This window comes from Lucilia sericata, unplaced genomic scaffold, assembly GCF_015586225.1.
Source record: "Lucilia sericata isolate MDLA Ls3-8-SP2 unplaced genomic scaffold, ASM1558622v1 Contig000006F_arrow, whole genome shotgun sequence".
Lineage (NCBI taxonomy): Eukaryota > Metazoa > Arthropoda > Insecta > Diptera > Calliphoridae > Lucilia > Lucilia sericata.
In genome coordinates, this window is record NW_023994047.1 from 690886 (window position 1) to 714303 (window position 23418).

General features: G+C 29.8%; 2 protein-coding genes across 15 annotated transcripts in view; one reads left to right on the top strand and one right to left on the bottom strand.

Annotated features, from left to right (window-relative positions):
* Nucleotides 1–23418, top strand: part of LOC119601645 (alpha-ketoglutarate-dependent dioxygenase alkB homolog 7, mitochondrial) — a 118425-nt gene that overhangs the window by 1527 nt on the left and 93480 nt on the right. The gene's annotated exons all lie outside the window — the stretch shown is intronic.
* LOC119601592 (voltage-dependent T-type calcium channel subunit alpha-1G) overlaps nucleotides 784–23418 on the bottom strand; it is a 98036-nt gene continuing 75401 nt past the window's right edge. For 5 of the 10 annotated variants that reach the window (XM_037952621.1, XM_037952652.1, XM_037952643.1 and 2 more), the window contains 14 exons: nucleotides 21796–22354; nucleotides 21236–21259; nucleotides 20716–20901; nucleotides 19842–20626; nucleotides 19562–19774; nucleotides 13488–13653; nucleotides 9397–9552; nucleotides 8856–9038; nucleotides 8533–8793; nucleotides 8295–8471; nucleotides 7056–8236; nucleotides 6802–6994; nucleotides 6579–6728; nucleotides 785–6510 (listed from right to left, as the gene is read on the bottom strand). In XM_037952621.1, coding sequence (XP_037808549.1) covers nucleotides 3952–6510; nucleotides 6579–6728; nucleotides 6802–6994; nucleotides 7056–8236; nucleotides 8295–8471; nucleotides 8533–8793; nucleotides 8856–9038; nucleotides 9397–9552; nucleotides 13488–13653; nucleotides 19562–19774; nucleotides 19842–20626; nucleotides 20716–20901; nucleotides 21236–21259; nucleotides 21796–22354 — 6793 coding nt within the window. In that variant the 3' untranslated portion in view covers nucleotides 785–3951. Of the gene's footprint in view, nucleotides 6511–6578; nucleotides 6729–6801; nucleotides 6995–7055; nucleotides 8237–8294; nucleotides 8472–8532; nucleotides 8794–8855; nucleotides 9039–9396; nucleotides 9553–13487; nucleotides 13654–15568; nucleotides 15684–19561; nucleotides 19775–19841; nucleotides 20627–20715; nucleotides 20902–21235; nucleotides 21260–21795; nucleotides 22355–23418 lie in introns of all 10 variants that reach the window. The other 5 variants (XM_037952636.1, XM_037952648.1, XM_037952661.1 and 2 more) reach the window with 5 other exon arrangements.

Genomic DNA, 23418 nt, shown 5'->3' on the forward strand with positions numbered 1-23418 from the left:
TTTTTTTTCATTTGCTTTTTCATTTTATCTTAACATAACCCTTTTATTCATCTCAATTTCTTCTACATTGATCCTTAAGCCTAATATTCATCCTGTGCTTTCATCATTTTTTGTTTTATTTCTGTCGCTTTTATGTTTTTTAATGTAAACCTTTCGCAAGCAGAACTTCAGTTGAATCTTACAATTCTGACTTGAAAAATCATTTAAATTTTGTTAATTTATATTAAAAAATGTAAAAAATTGGGCGCAAGTAATAATAAAAGAAATCTTCATGATTTAAGAAACCATTTGAACACGTTTAAAAACTGTTCGAACATAAATAAGTAGGAAGTTTCAAATATTTTTTAAAATTTTTTCAAAATGTTTATATTTGAAATTAACCCCAAAATAAAACTATAATTATGTTTTTATGAATCCTCATGATTACCAGGTTAGTTTTGCTGATATAAAATTTCTTCGCAAATAAGTTCAAAATTTCGAAGATATGTGATTTCAAACAAAATTTTTAAAAATTTTTAGGATTTAACTAAGAAATTTGTTGATATTTTTTTTAGGAAATTGAAGTTTTTTAATAAAAATTGATTTTACGAATTTTTTTTTCCAAAAAGTTATTGAGAAAAATTAGTGAGGTTTTTGCTAAAATTCAATTTAAGTATTTATTGAAGTTTTCTTTTAAAGAAATTTAAAACACATTTTTGTTATTTTTTTTTTTTAATTTTTATTTAGTTTCGAAAGTATTGAATTACAACTTTTTACACAATTCTAAAATATTTGCTAAAATTTTACTCCTAGTTTTTAATATAATTTATTTTATAATAATTTGTTGTTTTTGTTTTTTTTCTTTTCTTTGTTATTTAACAATTTCTCAATGTGGTTTACATAATTATTGTAGTTGTTGTTTTACTTATTTTTAAATATTTATACTTTTTTTTTATTAGTTAAACAATTCTTGTTCCATTAGTTTTTTTATTTTCATTATTTTTTTTATTTTTTGGGTTTTTATATGCTAAACTAAACAATTTCATAAATAATTTACTTAATACAACATTGTTTGTTTCATTGCTAATTTTTTTTAATTAAAATTTAATTTTTAAATTTTTTGTTTACTTTTTAAATTTTTAATTCCTAATAATTAATCAACAAGATTTTGCAATGTATTAATTTTGAAGCAGTTTAAAATGCAAGAAAAAAAAAGAAATTTTATATTTTTAATAATTAAAGGGTGGGAAGAAAAAGCAGCTAAAAACTTAAATAATAAATTAAATAAACTTTAAGAAACAAACATTTGCAGTTAAAAGTTAAAAGCAAAAACTTTTTAAAATAGTTTAATTAAAACAAACTAAAAGTTTAACAAAAAATATATTTATTAATCCAGCATTGCTTTTAATTATGTATTTTTAAAGTAACAAATTCCCTAAACAATTTAAACTTAAACAGAGTTTTTATAGATTTTAATTTAAAATTCAACTGCGTTTTTTTTTAATAAATGAAATTTTGAAAATTTTGTAGATCAGGTTTTGGAAGTGTAGTATTGTTGCTTTGTTTCTTAAGTTTGTTGTTGTTTATTTAAATTTTTCTTTTGTTATAATAGATTGATCGATCGTTAAGGAAAAGAAGGCACAGAAGAAATTATCTATTATATACAAAATAGTACATATTTATTATAACATACATACATATCTACTATATAGTATATGAAAGTATGTATTATATTGAGTGTACATGTGTATGTATAAATGAGTTTTGTAAGTGTGTGTGTGTGTGTATGTGTGAAAGTATGTTTTTAGTATTTGTTTTATATAAAATTTATTGTAAAACATATCCTAACGTATAAAGAGTTATGTGTATAGTAAAGTCAAAAGTATAAGAGTTTTTTTATTTTGTTTTTCGTTTAATAATTTACAATTTTGTTTAAAAGTTTTTTTTTAGTTTAAATATAAAAAAAGAATTAGTTACAAGGTAAAAGTGAGTTAAAGAGTTATAGACATAAAAATAGTTTTGAGTGTAAATTAGTTAGATAGTGTAGTGTGAAAGAGCGAGTAAGTTTTTTTTTGTAAATTGTTTTTTTAGTTTATATGTATATAATAGTTTATTTATGATAAAGAATTGACAGTGTTTTTTTCATTTTCTTATTTTGCATTTATATATAGACAGATTTTTATATAAAAAGAAATTGCTTTTTGTTTTTTTTTTTTAATTTCACAATTCGTTGATAATTTAAATTGTTGTAGTGTTTCCTTTTTTTATATTTAGTTTTAGTTTGGGTTTTGTTTCTTTATTTTTAATGATTTAAACAATTTTTTACAAACTTCCTTCTTGGCAGCCTTAAGACATTCATAAAAAATCACAGTTTAAGCAACTGCCTGAAGTTAATGTTTTTTATTTAATTTGTGTTTTAAAGGTTCGATTTTAATGGAGTTAATTTTAAAATTGAAATGTTAAACAAATTATAAAACTATTTTGTCAAAAATAAAAAATTGAAATAAACTGTTTTTATGAAAATTTGTTAGAAAAAGTTTCAAATTATTTAAAGTTTTTCTTTGTTTAAATATATTTATCAAATTTTTATTTAAATTTTCTTTTTATTAAAAACTATAAAAGAGTTTTATATAAATTAAACAGTTAAAAAAACTCCTCCATCGAACCTAGTAACTCATTAAAAATGTATTTACTTTTATATAACTTAAACAATATTGTTTAAAATTTAATGTTTTTTTAAACAAATTTCTAATTTTTTTCAACTTTTCTAAAACTAAACATGCAAATGTAGGATGTTTTCTTTTTATTTTTTTTTAATACAATTATGCATATACTCACTTGCTGTTTTTTTTGTCAATATTTTTCTTATATTAAAAATTTTCAATATAAATGCGTTTTTGTTTTTAAATATTTTTGTTTTGTTGTTCTACTATTTAAAATATAAACTCGTTTTAACAGCTAATTGTTGTAATTATTATTTTGTTTTTTTTTTTTCTTGTTTACCATAATTAATAATTGTTTCGTTAATGTTTTTGCCATAAATTTAATAAACATTTTCTTTAATGTATATGTATGACAAATATTGCAACTAAATAACGCTACACAATAGTATTAATGTTAACCAAGTTTATATGTTTCAACAAAGCAGCTCTTTTCACTCTATATGTTTAAATATTAAAAAGTATTTTTTATTGAAGGAAAATACTTAAAATGAAAAAACTCACGTTTTGGTTTCCTGTTACTAACGCTCTTGATTTTAAGTTCATTAAAATTCTCTATACTAACCTATTTTAAATACATACATAGTACGTCAAAAGAAAATTAATAAAATTTTCTTTATAAGAAGTAATTTGTTAAAGGTAACGTAACACGTTTAGAAGACTTCAACTATAGAAGGTACTTTAGCTTATCCTTAAGATTATACAATTTAGTAGAAGAAGCAGTGCTTTAGAAAGAACAATCTTAAATCCTTTTAATTTATAACTTTAATATGTACACTGTAGTAGCTATTTATACTTTACAACTAGACTCTCTAGACACACACATACTGTTAGCTACATATAAGACCCTTTCACTTGATTATCTCGTTCGTTCGTTAAATTGGTCGTTCGTTTTTCTTCGCTCTATCTAAATAATCTAGCAATTGCGTTACATATAATGCAGGAAAATCTTTTAGTATTTATAATTAATTATTTAACTAATCACAGAGAGTTGATGATACTGCTGCTAATGATGTTGATTAGAATTTGTCTTATTGTATCGCATTATACACTATCTTCTTTTAGCAATGAAAACCATTATTAATAAGAATTGTTTTGAAAACTTAAGACTGAGTATGAACATGATTTTGCAGTAGAATTGACATTTAAATGTGAAAAGTTGTGAGCCCGCAGGTATTGTATGTATTGTGATTGATACATGCTGATGACATTGACATAAATGATGTTGTCGTTAAATATATAAATTCTTGAGCTAGCCATCTATAGATGACTGAGGAGATTTGACTAGTAATAATTCATTATAGTCGGAATCTTCATTACCGCTGTTGTCACGTTGATCCATGCGTCGACGTTCTGATATAATTCGTAATATTTCGGCCGAATCAGATTTGCTCAGACCTTCGACTATTGCAATATCTGCGGATAAACGACCGTTTGCATCGTTGCTGGCTTTATTTTCATTTTGAGCCGTAGTATTGGCATCAGTTCCACTTTCCATGACCACTGGCAGCAGCAAGGAGCTCTCGTCCATATCGGGATCTTCGTCGAGGGCTTGTTGTTTGAAAAGTTGCTTTGTACTGCCGCTGCGACTACGTGGTGGCATGGAACGTGGTACAGAGAGTAGATTTGTGCGTGCAGGACCCATAAAAGTGGGATCGGTTGAGAGGGAACGACCGTATGGTCGCCTCGTTGTGGTAGCACTCGATGTAGCCGCACTGGGCGGTTTTTCACTTACAACTGCGCTAACGATGCTGGCTACATCGGATACGCTGCGTGGAACTTCTTCGCTGCGTATGCTGTGCACGTCGTATGTGGAGGAAGGACTGCCGTCCGATTCTAGACTCTCGAAGATAGTGCCACTGCGAAAATCAACGACATCGCCTCCCCAAGGCAAAGAATCGGAACTCATACGCTTCGATTCGAGGGTACGACGACGAATGGCTTGTTCGTCCAGAGATCGTTCTTTCGTTAGCGTGCCACGTTTACGCAAAGCTGTCGAGCAACGTCGTCCACGTCTTGCTGTGGGAGGTATTTGTAGTTTGGAGTCGAAACTGTTCTCTTCGGTTGTGGCCGACTCAGGGATTAGTTGTGTCAGAGCTTGTGTCTTGAAAGCACCACCCATCTCTGCGAGGCCCAGACCGTTCTGTTGGTTAAAGTACTGGACCGTCTGACGGCGATTGCTGGTGGCGTTTAGGACACCGGTAAACTTTTTCTCCAGAGACGGGGTGTTGTAGGTAAAGTTCATTGGCAGTGATTTGACTTTGCCCAGTTGACGTTGGGCTGGCGCAGGCGGTTTTGTTTGCTGTTGCAGTTGTTCGCAAAGTTTTTGTTCCTGCTCAAACTCCTGTTCACGCACTAGTTCGCGTTCGAGTTCGACTTCCATATCCATTTCGTCTTCCATTTGTTTGTGGCTCTCCTCGAGGTGTTTCATCAGTACAGCCACGACGACGTTCACTAAAACGAATTGCGCCATTAGCACGAATATCACAAAAAAGATGGGAGCAATAACCGAGCTAACGCAACAGTTGCGTACGCAATCCGGTGCGTCATCACAGTTATTCCTCAATGTGTCTTTCATGATGCCGTTCCAATTATCGCCAGTCGCTACGCGAAACAATGTGAGGAAAGCCATCCCGAAATTGGCGAAATGTGCATGTTCGCCCAAGCCCTGACATGGAATCTCTTCGGAGCACTCGAGTCTTCCGAAGAGTTCTACGCCGAGAGCAGCGAAAATAAAGAACAACAGGAAAAAGAGCAGGCCCAAATTGCCAACTTGTGGCAACGCTTGCATCACCGTGTCCAGCAAAGCTCGTATTCCCTTGGCCATTTTCAACAGTTTCAACACTCTTGCTATACGCAACACACGCATCACTCGCATTATTGTGGGGTTGATTGGTAACTTTTTCGTATTTAGTTCTTCCAAAACAATGCCGACAATGGACAATAGAACAATACTGACATCCAATTGGTTCCACTTGTCCTTCAGGTACAGATGCCATCCCAAGGCTACCAATTTCATATTGGCTTCGAGTATGAACACAGCGGTAAAAAAGTAATTAAATATTTTTAATGCATACTGCAACTCCGCCCGCATTCTATGATATTCCATGGCCATAGTGACAACGTTCAGGCCAATGACTGCCGCTATGGCCAAGTCAAAGTATTTCGATGTGACTACGTTATGAACAAACATGCGTGAAGGCGAGTAATTGATGTAGTAAGGAGGCTCGTGCATTCGTCTTCGTTTCTTTTCCATTTGCAGGGCTCGTTTGGCAGCACGACGTATTTTCTCCTCTTTTTCTTGCTCTTCGCGACAGCGATGAAAATTCTCGACAACGACTCCCACAAACATGTTGAGTACAAAGAATCCAACGAGCAATATAAATGCAATGAAGTACAGCAAACGCCACTCATTGTAGTTGACAATCGGTTGCTGATCAATACCTACTGCATCAAGTCCGGTGTACATTATGTTGACCCAACCATCGCGCGAACTCAGGACAAACAACGACATAAGTGCCTTACCCAAATCATCGAAATTGTATTTTCTATTGACCCAAGCATTACCCGGTATGCTAAGGCAGTCAGACATGTTGCGAACGTTTTTAATGTTTTCGCCCTCGCAAAAGTAGAATGTACCCTTGAATAGCTGCACGCCCAGAATGCCAAATATAATGAAGAATGTGCAACAAATGAGCACAATATTGCCAATAGGTCGAAGGGACGATAAGAGCGTTTGCACGACTAATTTCAAACCCGGGGCTCGGTTGATAACACGTAGCGGCCGTAGGGAACGAAGTAGTCGAAACACCTTGAAAACAAACAATGAACAATTTTGTATAAATAGAAAGTCTTAAAGGAAATACAAATATAAAGTACCCTTAAAATCCCAAATATCCTTGGGCTAGATTGACTAATCAGTGACATTAAGAGGTCAATGATTGAAATCGTTACCAGTGATCCATCCATTATATTCCAGCCAGATGTAAAGTAGGCATCTGGGCCATAAAACATACCAGTAGCCACAACCTTGAAGACAATACAAATTTCGTATATTTCAAACTTGTTTGCTTTTTGATTCAAATATGTATACGAAGCCTACCTTAATGATCATTTCCAAGGTGAAAACGGCTGTAAAAACATAATTCGCTGTTGACAAAAAGAGTCTTTCAGTACTGTATGGTGGTATATTGGGTCGCTCCATTGCCAAAGTTATGCAATTGAGAGCAATGAACAGCAAAACGACGTTGTCAAACCATTTTTGATTAACAAACCAAATACAAATTCGACGGAACCTAAGAAATATATTCTGAAATTAACAATGATTCCGAAAGAGTGGAATTTTGTGATAATTACCTGTTATTCTCGGGAAATATGTAGAGCGAATATGTTCTGCGTTCGTTGGTGAAGTCGTGAGGTGCAAGTCTTTCAATAAGAATTTTTATTTTAGACATACGTTCTGAATGCGATACTGTGGAATGTTGTTGATCCTTAGTTTCTTCAATGATCTTCTTGGGATACTGACTAATTGAGTTTTTACGTCTTTCACGCTCTTGCATGTACTGCTGCAACATATCGGTTTCACCAACACATGCATAGTTTTTCTGCCATTTGTCCAAATCCAATTTAGAGTTAGTATAGGACAGAGACTTGCGAGATGGTTCCAAGTTGTGCAGATTCAGGTGGGATGTTTTCGTAAATGCCAGTTCTATAGAAGACATTCTACGCTTGCCAGGGGCACTGTGTAACTTTGAGGGTTGATTAAGATTTTGATACATGTGAGAGTTGAAGAGACAAGCCGAAGCACGCCTACTGCCGGGCCCACTGCCAATACTCAGTGATGTTGACAAGCGTCTAATAGAGTTCTGAGGACTTAAGCGATTGGTCTCCTTACTTTTAACAGATAAATTTGGCGTGCTAGGTTTTAGGAAGGCCTCCGCTCTTACCGAAGGACTATCTGTTAATAAGCAGGAATTGTCACTGCCATTATTGAGTTGGTGTTCTACATCTTCGGCAGTTAGAATATCAGCCTTCTTTCTCTTTGAACTGGAACGACGAAAACGTTTAAGACTAGGCAATCTTTGCAATGGTTCGGCAGATTCCTGAGCATTTGAGCTCAAAGTACTGGCTTGAGTTGATAAGACTGCTGGGCCTGTTGACGAACTGCTTTCACCTCTGGTGTGTGCATATGTAGGTAACTGAAGTTTGGCTGCAGTTGAAGATATTGTGGGTACATAAATAGGACCTGAAGCCGAGTTTGAATTTTTCGAAATGTCATCTATAATGACACTTTGCATACCACCACTACCGTTAAGTGACGAGGACAGCAAAGAAGTATTGGCTCCAGCCTGACCAAAATTATTTAAGGAATTGTTTGTATTGCTTTCCAATTGGCTGGCATTTAAAATATTAATGTGCTGTTTGTGAGGCAAGACGGGAGATGGTGGAATAAGATCTATTGATGGAATGCCTTCGTCGAGAGAACGTTGAGCGCTGAATATGGTAGGTGGCCTTAGGAGTGAGGGTGAAACAGGACTCTGTGAAAAAAGGAGCATTAGAATTGGACAGATTCTGTGATGGATAATAGCTAATTACCTCTGTAGAATCAGAGTCTGGTGGACCCCAGTTTCTAAAAGTTGTGCCTGTTTCCAGAGTAGTATTTGGCGAGTCCTGAGGTGTAGCAGCAGTTGTGGTTATAATAGGAGGTTCACGTATAGGTCGAATTTTGGCTAAACGAGGAACATCAGCACGTCTATCTCTTATGGAATATGTCTGTAATCAAAAGAAAATATAGTATTTTCGGAAAATACTCTTAAAAACGAGAGTAGTCAACCTTTTTTAGTCCTCTACGATCTTCATCGCTAATAATGGAGGAACTAATAGGTACCCCACTTGCAGCACCTACACCAACACTACCAAGAGCAGTAGGTTTGTGTAAATCTTTTTCTGATGATTTTCGATTATTACTACTTAAGGGATTATTAGTAGAGGCTGAAGATGAAACTTCTTTTATTTGATGATCTCGACTGGCAGGTTGCTGCAATCGCTGCTTTTGCATATTATTCTTTGATTCCAAAAACATTTCGGCTGCCTCCTGATGTTAAATTTGTTGATGTGTTATTATAGAGATAGAAAAACACGATATCACAAACTTACCTTGCGTATGTCTTCGGCACTATGCCAACGATTGCGAACCTCATAGTAACTCTCATTGGTCGATGATGAATCGACTTCACTGTGCGATTCATCATACATAGCATCGCTATAATTTTCGGCCAATGTTTCCTCACGCAATTTCTTAACCAATTCTCGTTGTTCACGTTCGCGACGTTCATTTCGCTGAGGGAATCAAAATTTCAAAATTAGACTTTTTCTATGCTGACCTTTAACGGCCACAAAAATTATCAATCAAATCACAATTGAGTGAATATTTTACGTTGAAAGCTTTAAGGTTAAGAAGAATTTTCATCGGCATAAAAGAAGTTTGTGGGTTTTGTATATATTACTACTATTATAATTATAATTAGAAATACATATTTAAGGTGCATAATAATAATGTGAGATTAAATATAGGGAGTGTTTGGGTGTTTTATTGCTCGGTATCAGTAGCCGCTCAAACTTGTTTTATGTCTTCAAAGCGATAAATATTCTTCTTGGCCTTGGAATTGTTTTATTTTTCATTTTGCTAAAACTCTACCTCTGAACTGAATCCCTCAACCAAAATGGCGACCAATAGGTTAAAGAGCACATAATTGCCAAATGTCATTAAGGCCACAAAATATAATGCAGCCCAATGACTTGTCTTTTCCATGCCGTTGAATAGTACAACATTCCAGTCTTCTTGTGTTAGAATCTACAAAATGTTTGCGCTCATTAAGTGAAAATCAATAAAAAAAACTCGAGCAAAATATTAATTAATTAAATAAATTAAGAAATAACAAAAAATCAATGAAACGTATACATAGACGCAATTTTGTAGATTTACAAAAGATATGAATACGTTTCTTTGTCAATAGATTAAGTTTAATTAAATTAAAACAAAAACAGACACACACAAACAAACATTTAAGGAAACTAAAGATTTAATTTTATTTTAAATTAAAAACAAAATACTCAACAACTAAAGAAAATTCAATTTGCTGTTATTTTTGTTTTAATTTTATTTAAAAAACGTTATTTTTTTCAAAATGCATTAGCAGCACACAGCCTACAAGGTCAAGGAAAGTCCAAACTTATAAAAAATTTTAAAACAAAATTAAAACAAAGCAAAGCCAAAACTGTGACATCCTTGACTAAATAAAAAAAATATGTTTTTCTTCAAACAATTAGTAGAAAAAGATTACCAAACATTTTAATTAAAATTGAATTTAATTCGTGGTGTGATTTGTTCAAAAGACGTTACGAGTATATGAAGAACTCTAGTTTGAACGCGAACTTGTTACAACAAAATTCCAGTTCATATGTATTTCATAATTATTTAATTATGAACAAACAACATTTATGTACAAAATTTTATATTAATAAGTATTATTCTTAAAAATTAGAAATAAAAATTAACAAAATGAAGAACTTTATTACGTGCCAACTTGATTGCTTTTTTTTCACTTATTGTATTAAAAAAAAATTACTACCTAATGGAACTTATTAATTAATTACGAATACTTTGAATTCTTAAGATAAATATTTATGATTATAATTTGTTATTAGGAAAAAAAGTTTTTTTTTTAAAGCTTAACAATTTGTATGAAAAATTGTATTAAAAAACATGCATTAAATATGCTCAGTTGTTAGTTTCGAAACTGCATTGAAAAAATCTTTATTTAATTAATTGATGATTTCAGCAAATGTTTAATGATGATTTAAGAGCTTTAAGAGATGATGGTATTATAAAATCGATTACGTTTAATATGATTTATATACAAAATCACTCCATGTTTACATACATAAATTGCGGTGTTATTTTAAGTTTTCAGTGTTTGTGGATTGTTTTTTCTTTATTTAAATATCAAATGAAAAATTATTGTTACATGCATTTTTTTTGGGTGTAATTTTTTTTTATAAAATTATTACGTGTTGTCAATGAATGCATTGTTTTTTTTTAATAATCCTTTCTGTAAAAAATATATATTTAAACCAATTCGAATTGATCAGAAATGATAGTCGAATGTTTGTTGGAAACTTGTGGAATATGATAGTTTCAGAACTCTGATCTTCTAGTCGAAATTCACCACCGATGATCGTGCATGTTTTTTATAAAAAGCAGATATTAATCTATCTTGTAAATGATACTGGATATGTTTCAGTTACACATCTCTACTAAGTTCGATTTATATTTAAAAGCGCTAGAGCGATTAAGGAGAGTATAGATCTTGATGCTCACTTTCCTGAGTTAAAGAAGTCGGAAATTCTAGGTAAACTCTCCGAATGTAAATTGGGAATGGCTGATTATTTAACTTTATCTGCGAGGAATCTACACCTTAATCATCAGATAAAGAAGGTTTCATAAATTTTCCTCATTTTGATATCTTTCGGATTAGGAATTCTACAACAAAAGTAATCTCCGTCTTTAGTTGTAAGGTGAATATCTTTCGTACCAGCCAAAAGGGAGTATATATCTTGATGTACAATTTCCTACAACGAAAGTAATCTCCGTCTTTAGTGCCATTGTACCAGCCAAAAGGGTGCATAGATCTTGATGTTCACTTTTCTGAGTAAAAGAAGTCGGAAAATCTTGGTAAACTCTCCGAATGACAATTGGGAATATCTGATAATCTAACTAAACCTAATCTTTAGTGGTGACTGTAAGATAAAGAAGATTTCAGAAATCTTCCTCATTTTGATATATTTCGAATTAGGAATTCTACAACGAAAGTAATATCAGTCTTAAGTGTCATTGTAAGGTGAATGAAGAAGTTCTCCCCTTCTGTATAGAACCGTTTCTTATGGATTTGAGACTTACAGAATTCAGTTTGTATGTGTTGAAGTATGGACTATTTTCATTACCTTGTTCACCTTTGGAGTTTGTACGTGATAACTTAAAACGTTCACATCTGGACTATCTTTGATGCCCCTATGAATCTTTTACAGACGACTGCACAGTCTGGGAATGGAAAGGAATACGGCAAATGTTTGAAAAGCAATCGGATATGAATCCGAATAATGTTTTTAAAATAGTATTAATAAATTTACTGGATAAGAAACTTTTTTTGGACGTTGTAAGAACACTCCTTAACTATCCATTATCAAGATCTACACAGTGGACAAAAGAAATATACACGCCTGGTACCAAATTGACACCAAATAGTTTATAATTTTTCAATAACATCCGTTGTCAAAGTATATACATACGTATGACAACACTGTGTAATGTTGACAACGCAACATTGTCAACATTGCAACAATTCGTTGTCGAATTCAAAATTTTATACACATCCGTTGTCTAAATGTTACCACGTTTGTTAACATTTAGACAACGGATGTGTATAAAATTTAGATTTCGACAACAAATTGTTGCAATGTTGTCAACTTTACATAGTGTTGTCGTACGTATGTATATACTTTGACAACAGATGGTATTGAAAAACTATAAACTGTTTGGTGTCAATTTGGTACCAGGCGTGTATATTTCTTTTTCCCTCTGTGTAGACAGATATTATGGCATCTGAATTTACTGGGTATTACATAGTTTGATGAAAAATTGAACATATTGACTTTTCTATATGTTACTTTCAGAATGAAGTCACGCGAAATGGGAAGAATAATGTTTTTGTTATACACCTACGTAAGCTCATCTATTTATCTAACGGAATCATTTAGTCTCGCTTAGGTATTAAGACTAAGACGAATGCTTGAGCGTCTATTAGACGATCAAGTATAATCTTAGGACATATTTCTAATGTTAAGTTTTCAATTATATCGAAAGGACTCTCGCTTTTAAGCAGAACGTTACTTTATCTGTTGTCAGAAGATCACTTCGATATCACATTCTCTTAAAAGATTGAATTCTCTTAAAATTAATTACTTTGACTAAGATCTTTTTAAACTTTCGCTTTTAAGCAGGACGCTACTGTAACTATTGACAAAAGATCACTTTGATATCACAAATTTTCGCTTAAAAGATTGAATTCTCTTAAACTTTCGCTTTTAAGCAGGACGCGACAAAAGATCACTTCCATATCACAAACATTCTCTTTAAGAGAAATTTTTTAAAATCAATTATTTTTACTAAGATCTTTTTAATTCGTATTACTAACTTTTGCTACTAAGTGCAGAATTATTTCTAATTTAATTTGTTAATTAAAATATTTAAATTAATTTTAAAATGATTAACAACTATTTATGGAAAAATTTTACTACAATGCCAATAATAAATGTTTTGGCATATAAAATCTTAGCTACAAACTAATTAACAAAATCTTCTAAGTGTTTTTGGGTTTTGTTTTTAATTTTGTAATGATATTTCAAAATGACTATATATATGTTTTAAATGGTTATTAATAAATATTTTTTTTTTCACTTAGTGTAATTAAAAAACTGAAACATAAACATTATAACAAAAAATTAATTAAAAAAAAATTAAAAACTTAAGAGAAACAAACCAAGAAGAAATACAATTTGTCTATGAAGATAAAAATTTTTGTAACAAACAAATGTGATTATTTTTCATAATTTTGTATAATAAATTTAATTGTTTTTTTTTTGTTAACGAAATTAATAATGTTTAAGAGAATAAGAAAAAAGAGTTTACAAAGAGAGTAGTAGTAAGTAGTATGACTAAGTTTCTCTTACTTGAAAGACGGTTACGGTGGCCCAGAGTATATTGTTGAAGTGCTTACGATCACATTCACACTGAGGATGTTTGCTGATTATTTCGGGACACGTACATTCGCGTTCGAGTCCAGTTTCATCCATAAATTTGCAAAACTTACCGCCGAACAAATACATGCCCAGTATGCTGTAAGGTTGTATGTTTTTAATGAAACACACATACAACATTTTACACATACACACAATCACATAGAATGTTTTTTTTTTTATTTTTTATTGGATTTTTTTTGGTATATTTTACACATACACACACGCGTGTTGTAGTAGTAGTGGTAGTAGTATTCAGTTTCGGTAGTAGTAGTAGGGTAGTAGTTTTTAGTTGATTGTTGTAGTAGTATTTCAATATGATAATAAAAAATGATATATGTTTTGATATATTGTTTTTTTTTCGTTAAATATTGTTTAGAATACATTATTTTTTTTTATTAAAAGAAATATATTTTTTAAAAATTATAATTTGAAATAGAAAAAAAAAACATAAAATATAAATAACTAAAATTAGGCAAATGTTTGATATATTGTTTTATTTATTAAAAAAATACAATAAAACTTGTGTTTAGCTAATTGTTTTAAAACAAATTGCATATAAAAGCTTTAAATAACTGTTTCTAAAGTTTTATTGTATTTGTTGCTATTAAGTTTTGTTAAAAAATGTATAGTTAGTGGTTAATTATGTTTTTGATAAATTTTTTTGTAGCCAAAAGTAAGTGGGTTGTTAATTTTTTTTATTATTATTAGGGAGGTTCATTATTGTAACTGTTGCTTGATGGGGGGGTTACTATTTATACAGACTTTTAGCAAAATAATTAAAACATTTTCAAAACTTTAAAAGAGAAAAGAGTTTAAGATCCTTTCTTTTTATTAATAGTTTTGCTTAATATTTTGCTAAATTTGTGATATATGGTTTGTTTACTTATTAATTATACGTATAAATTAATATTATATTAAAATGTTTTAATTGTTTGAACTTTTGTTTAAATGAATTTTAACTATATTCTGCAATTTTATATACAATATCAATGATATACAAGATCATGAAATTTATATGACAAGAGAAAGAGGTAGAGAGAGAGAGAGAGAGAGTTATGTTAATAGTGATATTTTTACAAATGAAAATGTCAAGACAGAGTAAGAGAATTGTAATGAGAGTGAGTTAATGTTAGAGAGTGATAGAGAGAATTTTAAAGGGATTACGTGAGAGTTTAAATTTTTAATATATAATTCTTAAATGAGTGAATTTGAATACACATTTACATTAATTGCCAACATTTACAGTGTCAAATGAACGTGCAAATTTGCAAACATGAAACATTTATGCTAAATAAATATTTATATTAGATTTTAAGGTTAAAAAAACATGCTTATTTTAATTGCCTTAAAATAAATAATCTTAATACTTACCCTTGCTTTTATATAAAAATATTTATAAGTCCATTTTTTGTTTAAAAGCCACACTATATTCTTTTCATACATTTTAAAACTAAAAATAACTAATTTTTTTTCAACATGGCACTTTAAAACGTTGCTACTCTTGCAAATTTACTACTAAGGCAACTACACTAAACTAACAGTAATTGAAAACCTAACCTAAGTGTACGTACAGTGTCCTAAAACAATTTTTTTTTAAATTTATATTTGAATTGTTTTACACAGAACACACCACAAATTAAAAACTTAAAGTCTATAACAGCAGAACAAGCAAATAAATTAAAAACCAAACAAATAAATTAAAATATTTTTAAAACTTGAAAAAAGTTAAACAAATACACAAAACAAACAAAAAAACACTTAAAAAGCTTTAAAATTAAAATAAAAATCACAGGCCAACTTAAAACAACAACTAAAAATCTTAATCATAAATAAATTAAAATTTATGTTAAAATTATAAAACAAAAAAAAATTATATAAAACATTACAAACAAACTCTGTAGTTATATTTTTATTTCTTATTTTTTCATTTGTTAATTTTATTTAACATTAAAGTTTATAATAAATATATCAATGTTTTTTTTTTTTTTTTTTTAAATAATATTAAAATCTACCTGAAATACTGTGACGAGAGCCCACAGTAGACTGTCGAAATTCTTGCGATCGCATACCACCTCATCGCCCACCTTTTCGCAGAATTTACATCCGAATAGATTCATGCCAAGTATACTATAATAAATTTCGATCAATCATACGATCGATCAATCAAAGTACCACGTTACAACGTTCATAATTTATTTGTTTTTATTATTTCATCATTTTGTTTCATCAATCAATTATTCATTCATTTAATGAAATAATTAATTTAAAATTGAGAAAATGAAAATCATTAAACACATAATTTATTAGCATTAAAATAGGTTTATATATTTTTTAAAGGGATTTCAATTAAAAATAAATAGTTTTAAATATTTTTATTTAAAGAAAAATTTAATTGATTGATTAATTTTTTTTTAACAAAAAAATTATTTTTATTTAGGTTTTAGTTTTGTTAAATTAATGTTTTTAATTTAAAATGATATTTAGTTTTGTTTTAGTTAAGAAGTAATAGTATTATAAAGTAGATGAGATAAAAATAGATTAGACAATAGAGTAGAAAAATTTATAATGGAAAGAGAAGTCATAGAAGAAGAATAAGAAAAATATGCTATTAATATCAGAGAGAATTTTTTTGTTAAGAGAAAGTAAAATAAAGAAATGCTCTAAAAATCAAAAGAAAAATTTAAAAAAAATCATCTTTAACTGGGTCCCACTGCGTCTATAGATAATTAAAGCAAATTTTTAAATTTAAATAACTTTCTGTTTTTGTTTAAACTATATATTTATTTGGCTTAAAAAGCTTTATATAAAAAAAGTTTTTCATAAGAGCTTTTTTAAAAAGTATTATATAAAAAAGCTTCTAATAAGAGCTTTTCTAAAAAAGCTTTATACAAACAAGGCTTTTTATAAAAGCTTTATATAAGCAAAGTTTTTTAGAAAAGCTTTATATAAACAAAGCTTTTTATAAAAGCTTTACTGGAAAAGCTATTTGAAAACATAATTTTATGAAAAAAGCTTTCTACAAACAAAGCTTTTTGGGCAATGGCTCTTACAAAAAAGTTTTTTTCAGCCGAACTTTTTTTAAAAAACTTTTTCAAAATAGTTTATTACAAATAAACTTTTGCGGAATGTCTGTTTAAAAAAAGCTTTTCTGAAAAAACTTTTTTACAAAAAAAGCACTTAAGGAGAAAGTTTTTAAAGAATACCTTGTTATGAGAAGCTTTCCATTAGATATATTTTAAAATAGCTTTTTTTTTTTATATTGTAGAAGAAGCTTGATATGGTTTAAGCATTCATATGAAAGCTTTCTATAAAACATATTTTAAAATACCTTTTTGATTTTATATTGTAGAAGAAGCTTATTATGGTTTAATCATACATGAAAGCTTTCAATGAAAAAGCTTATCGCAGATGAACATTTTATAACAAAACTTTTCAAAGAAAAACATAGTACACGTTTAGTAGAAAAATGCACATTATGATAAAAGCTTCACATTATGATAAAAGTTTCATATAACCATAAAAAGCTTAATACAACAAACCTTTCTCCAGAGAAAAATCTTTCTAATAAAAAACTTTGAAGACTGCTTAGAAACTTTGCATTAATCTTTGTACTGGAAGATTTTTGAAAAAGCTTTCCGACATTTTGTAACTAAGCTTTTCAAAGAAAAACTTCGCACGAATATGTATTACAAAAACGCACATTACGATAAAAGCTTCGTACAAAAATGCTATGTATTTCCAAAAAAGCTTATTACAACTAAGCTTTCTTATGACAAAAAGCTTTCTACTAAAAAACTTTAGAGACTTTTTAGAAAATTCGCTTTAATCTATGTTTATTACTGGAAAAGTTTTAAAAAAGCTTTCTTTCTGATCAGGTTTTAAATACTTAATAGTTTTCAATAATTGTTTCCGATCAATGTAAAATATTAATGATTTCAGGAAGTTATTATTCAGCTATTTAATGTTATTTAGAGAGTAATGAAAACTCATTACCATGGGGACTGTCCGGGACTGTCTTACAAAACTTTAGTAAATATATATTTTTTTAATTTAAAATAAAAATATAAATTTTAAGTTTCAAACTCAAGTACAGCTTTAAAAAATATGAAACAAAAATATTAATCAAGACTTTGATTTAAAATTTGAAGCTTAAGTTGTAATATTGAAGAGAATTATATTTTTTGTCAATATTTAATTTAAAATTACTTAATATTTCTTTTTTTTTAATTATAAAAAAATAGCAACAATTTTTTTCCAATTTGTAAAAAGTATTAGCAGTAGAATAGTAGTAGTATAGTAGTAACAGTTTAAATAGCAGTAAATAGTTGTTAAGTAATAGTATTATTACAAATTACTGTTTTTTAAATGAATTTTATGATTTAGAATTTAATAACTAACTACTTTAATTACTGTTAAGAGGCAACAATGAATCTAAACTAAATAATAATTAAGTTTAAAATTAATTATTATCTTTATTAACTAAATAGTAAAATGTTAAGATGTATGTATAATAAATATATTTGTTATCGATACAAATCAATCAAGGAAGATCTCATGTAAGGTCTACAAATTAATTTCGCAAAAAAATAGACAAATTTCATTTAAATTTTGATAATTTTGATTTTTTATATTAATATAATTTAAATTTCATTTTTAGTAGAACGCTATAATCTAAAACTAAATACACACAATTAATTAGTAATTTTTATTTATAAAAATGAAATCAAATAATGAATGATTTGAACTGAACTGAACGAAATTGAATTTGAACGTTACGAAATTGAACTGTATTAAATTGAATTTAAAATGAAATAGCAGCAGAGTTGTATTTTATAAAGAAAGTGATAAAGGTGGTTGGTTGTAAAGTGATGTTTTAAATTGAAATATTTTGTCATCGCTTCAAGGAAGTTTTATTACAAAAAGAAGGTGAAGTGGAAATAAATTTTTTTGAATTTGTTTAAAAGTGTAATGAAAAATATGTATTAAATAACAGTGTGAGAGACAACAGCTAAAGAGAAATTTACGAGTATTGAATGTGAAAAGCTGAAACTTAAATTAAAAGTGAGTAATAATTGTGTGTGTGTGTGTGTGATATTGTTGTAATGTAGTTTTAACAGCAGTGTTTAAGAGAGTGACAATGTTAAAAGGAAAAATTAACACAAAGATAGCGAGAGAGACACAGAGAGAGAAAGGCGACAAAATTTGTTTGTGTAGAACTTAGAGAAGAGCAAATTGCAGCTTTACTGAAGGTGAGGAAAAAGGAGCAAAACTTTAAAATTGCTAACTACTATAAACTAATTGTGTTTGCGATAAACACTTTTGGTCAAATATACTCTTTAAATAATTATTTATGAAAAAGTAAAAATAAAACAAGAGAGATAAACAGCCAGACAGTTAAACAGTGTACTTAGAGACAAAATGTTACAAAACTAAAGAAAGAGAGAGAGAAAGGTGGGGATTTAGTTATTAGGGAATCAATGATATTGTAATGTAATCACAGATGTATGTTAAACAAATCACAAATGAGATGTGAATTATCCTACTAACACTCCTCCTAATATATTTTAGGAAGCATTTCTAAAGGAATTTGCTCTTAATCTAACTACATTTCAATTGGAGTTTTGGTTAACGGGAAATTGGGAATTCTACACCAAGTTGTTACTAACAATTACAGGTTACAACGTTTCACAGGACTTTAAACAATTTAAAACTTAGTTTTTCTTCCTATTAAATGAAAAAGTAGTTATTTATGAAGTTATGCAAAATGTTTTTTCAAATGCTTACACGCATTCTCAAATGTATTGTTGATGTCCTTTGGAAATAAACAAAATGTGTAATGTTTCTGTTTTTGAAAATTGAATTGTTATTAGTAGGATTAAATGAAGAGGAGACGATTTAAAAACTGAACCTTAACACAGCAGGTGGATTTATTATATATTTGGATTTTGTATGGTGTTTTGTTATTATTGTTTTCTTTTCTTTGAGATTACTTGGCTAAAACTTACCTAAAAATGAATATGAAAAGCACAAGCAGGGAAAAGAATACGGCCACATTGTCCATGGTGCGCAGCATGACAAATAATTGACGTCTCAAGTTGGGCATAAAACGTACCAATTTCAAAATACGCAATAAACGAAATGTGCGTAAAACCGATAGACCGGAGCCACCGCCACCTCCTGTGCCATTGCCGGCGAATTGTTGACAGATTTCAATGGCACTTAAATTGTTATTATATTTCAATTCAAAATTATTGAGATTACCTTAAAAATCATTTTTTAACTCACCTTAAAATGACTATAACACCATCGAATACATTGAAACCATTGGCTATATAACGAAATGGTCCTTCAGCCACCACTTTTAGTAACATTTCCACCGCAAATATGGCAGAGAAAACAATATTGCTGGTCTCCACTATGACAGTTAACTCTTCGGGTTGTTTGTGATATTCTATGCCCATGGATAGAGTATTAATGAGTATGGCCAGCAAAATGCCCTGCTGGAAGTATTTATGCTCCACTAAACGTTTAATATAACGCCTGCCAGTGCCGCATACACGCATTATGCAGCGATAGGCGGCAATAATGATTTTCATTAGACGGGAGCGTTTTTTTCTTTTGTCATCCAGTGGTGAAAGAGCATTTTGATACAGGTCATAGCAGCAAGAATAGTCCTCCATACAATTACCGGTACTGGCTGGGGGTGCGTTACCACAAACTGCACCGCCACCATTTGAGTTAAGAGCATCGAAAGGTTTTTTACCTTGTTCCGAGAAATGCTTTTGCTGCTGCAATTGCTGCTGTTGCTGTAGCTGATTGTGTTGCTGCAAGGCCAGGTTGTTGGAGTTTTCTATATTCTGTTGATTTCTAATAGCCTCGGCTGTATGGGGATCACACCGTGCCAAGGAGGAGTAAAACGATTCCAGTGTACTTTGACCCGTGGGTAGGGCCGCTGAAAATGCCACAGAAAATGCTAAAAGCTCTTGACAAGTCATGGCGTCGTGTATACCGAGATCTGAACATTCCGCATAGGGATTTGTAATGCTGGCCAGAGTCTGTGGTAGATTTACCTAAAGTTAAAGTAAAAAGAAATAAAAAGAAAATACTCATATGAATAAAGAACAGTGCTGTAGTTTTAAAGTCCCCCGATTTAACTTACTTGCCAGATGCTGCCATCGCCGGCCTGTGTCATCTTTTCCGACGAACATACCGTTTTCTCAACACTTGATTGCGGTTCCTTGAGAGCCGGTGGCGTGTGCAATAAAACGTATTCATTGAACATGACAGAAGGTCGGCGACTGGCTGATGTGGGGGGACTTAAAAAGCCGGATGTACAGGGATGTGTCTATAAAAAGTAAAATGTTCCATGAATAGTAGAAAAATGATCTTTACACACTGAATTTTATGGTTTAATACATAAGTATGAACAAAATAAGGTGGTTTCTATATAAATTTATACATAATAAGCTGGAAGAGGAAGCATTCTTTTATAAATGAAGAAATGAATTTTTCATTTATTTACAATTGGCCGGGAGGTTTTAACGACTTTTAAAAATATTTTCAAATATTAAGTAAATAAAGTAATGTTTAAGTTAAATTGCATAAGTATTTGTATAAATATAGTTTACATAAGGATTTTTTTTTTGATTTTAAAGGTGCTGCATTTAGTTAATTAATACCTTGCCTAGAGTTCCCAGCTGGAGCTATAAAATTTGCCACAACAATTTCAAAATTTGGTGAATTTGAACGTGGTAGTTTAGTAGTTAGTTATAGGTGATTTGGTGGGTAAAATAAAAGAAACAATTTGTATTTTAAATAGCAGTTTAACAACGTTTTTTTTGTGACATAAACGTTCTCTTTATATAACTCTCTCTCTCTCTAAATGCACAAGAGTATATAAAGAAATCGTGCCATTAGATGAGTTTTTAATAAATTGATTGATTCGTTATCAATTATATTTGATTTTTTTTCAGAATCAAGTAGTAGTTGAATCTGTGTGTTAAGTTTTAATGATATAAGTGGTGTTAAAGCTGAATTATAAATTTTGCTAGACTCTTTAGGAGTCTGTAAAGGATTTTCTTAGATTTAGCCATAATATTAAATAAGTAATTTACATATTAATGTGTGTAAGGTGTGTGTGTGAGTGTTTAAAAGTTTTTAATTGTTCTACCAATTTGTTCAAGTATGTTTAGTGCTTAAGTTTTTGTCATTTAGCAATAATTTCTATATTACAACTTACAATTAACTGATCGGTTTCCATAAGATTTTGGGGAAATTTCAAAAGTATAGTTTTCTGTTGTTGCTTGTTATCCGCTTCCGGTTTTAATTGATTGGAGATCTTTTTATAATTGCTATTGCGTGTCGCAACTGTTCCACCCACATTTTCTAATGATTGTTCAGAGTTTTCGGAGGAGGAATGATGCTGATGTGATTGTGCTGTTTGTGTGTTAATATGACTGTTATTGCCATTATGTAGACCATTTATTAAGGACACCATACCGCTGGGAGTTTGTGTAGTAGAATGTTGTTGTTGTGCTCCCAATTGTTGTTGATTCTGCTGCTGTGTTTGCTGATGTTGTTGAACATGTGTATGATTGTTATTATTACCACTGGCACTGATATTATTATTGGAATTAAGCGGCACCATTACCGTGATCATTTGATCTTGTATACTGGAGGGCTTACGATTGCTGGCATACTTGGGACATTTAGGATGATGACTTTTAATGCGTGACGGTGAAAATGTCAAATTATCAGCATTAGGTAATAAACCTTCTTTGCGTTGTTTTTGTTGGTACCTTGGCGTTAGGAAAGGATGAGGAGGATGAATCGTACATGGAAATCAAAACAAAATTGTGTAAGTTTTTGTTTGGGCAAAAATTTAGCAAGATTATTATTACATTAAGTTGATTTAGTAAACAACAAAGATTGGAGTTTGGAATAAGTTTAGTTTTAATATTTTTTCTAGAATTGTTTTCTTTTGATTTACCTAACAATAACTAGCTAATGAATATGCATGATGTTTCATGTTTATTAGCCAATTTGCAAGGGTGAAAGATATTTTATTAGGAAGTTTCAAAAGAGAATAGGGTGTCAAGATAGCAAAAGTTGTTTCAAAAGTTCAGTAATATAAATTTCAATAATTTTCAAGAATATTCCAAGAATTTTTTATTCCTTTGTTTACATTTTAAACTGAAATTTAGCATATTTTTAGGCAGTCTTATATATACTGCAAAGATTATTAGTAATTTTTAAACAAATTCATTACCCTAACTCCCTTTTTTCATGAAACTTTTAATATGGCCTCTCCCCAAATAACGAAAAAACTTCAAATTCAGTTTGAATATTTTTCAAATTTTGTAAAGGTTTTAATGATTTTTTTAACTATTTGTAGAAACGTTCATATGTTGAGTATAGAGTGAGATAAATGGTGAAAGCTTAAGCAAATGTAATTTTCTTACAAATTTAGGATATTTTCTTCCAACTATTAAAGACAAATTTTGAAATTCTCAATCTTACATTTGCTTACTATCGAAAGAATATGAAAAAATGATTTGTTGTTATAACAAATATGAAAAATATTATGATGTATAAAATGCCAAATGCAAATTCTAAACTAAACTCTAATTATAGATTAGAATAGTAGAGAAAATTCAGCAAAAGGCATGCATAGAAATCATAAAAATTCAAAACAAAAAAAATTCTTTAAAAAACCAAAACTTTTAAAATAACCAAACCAAAATTTTTGTTAAAAATGGTTGCAACTAATTCATTGAACATTGACTGACTGATATTTGACTGACTGAATTTTTTCAACTAATAATGATTTTATTTTATTCAAACATTCATTTTTGTATTCGAT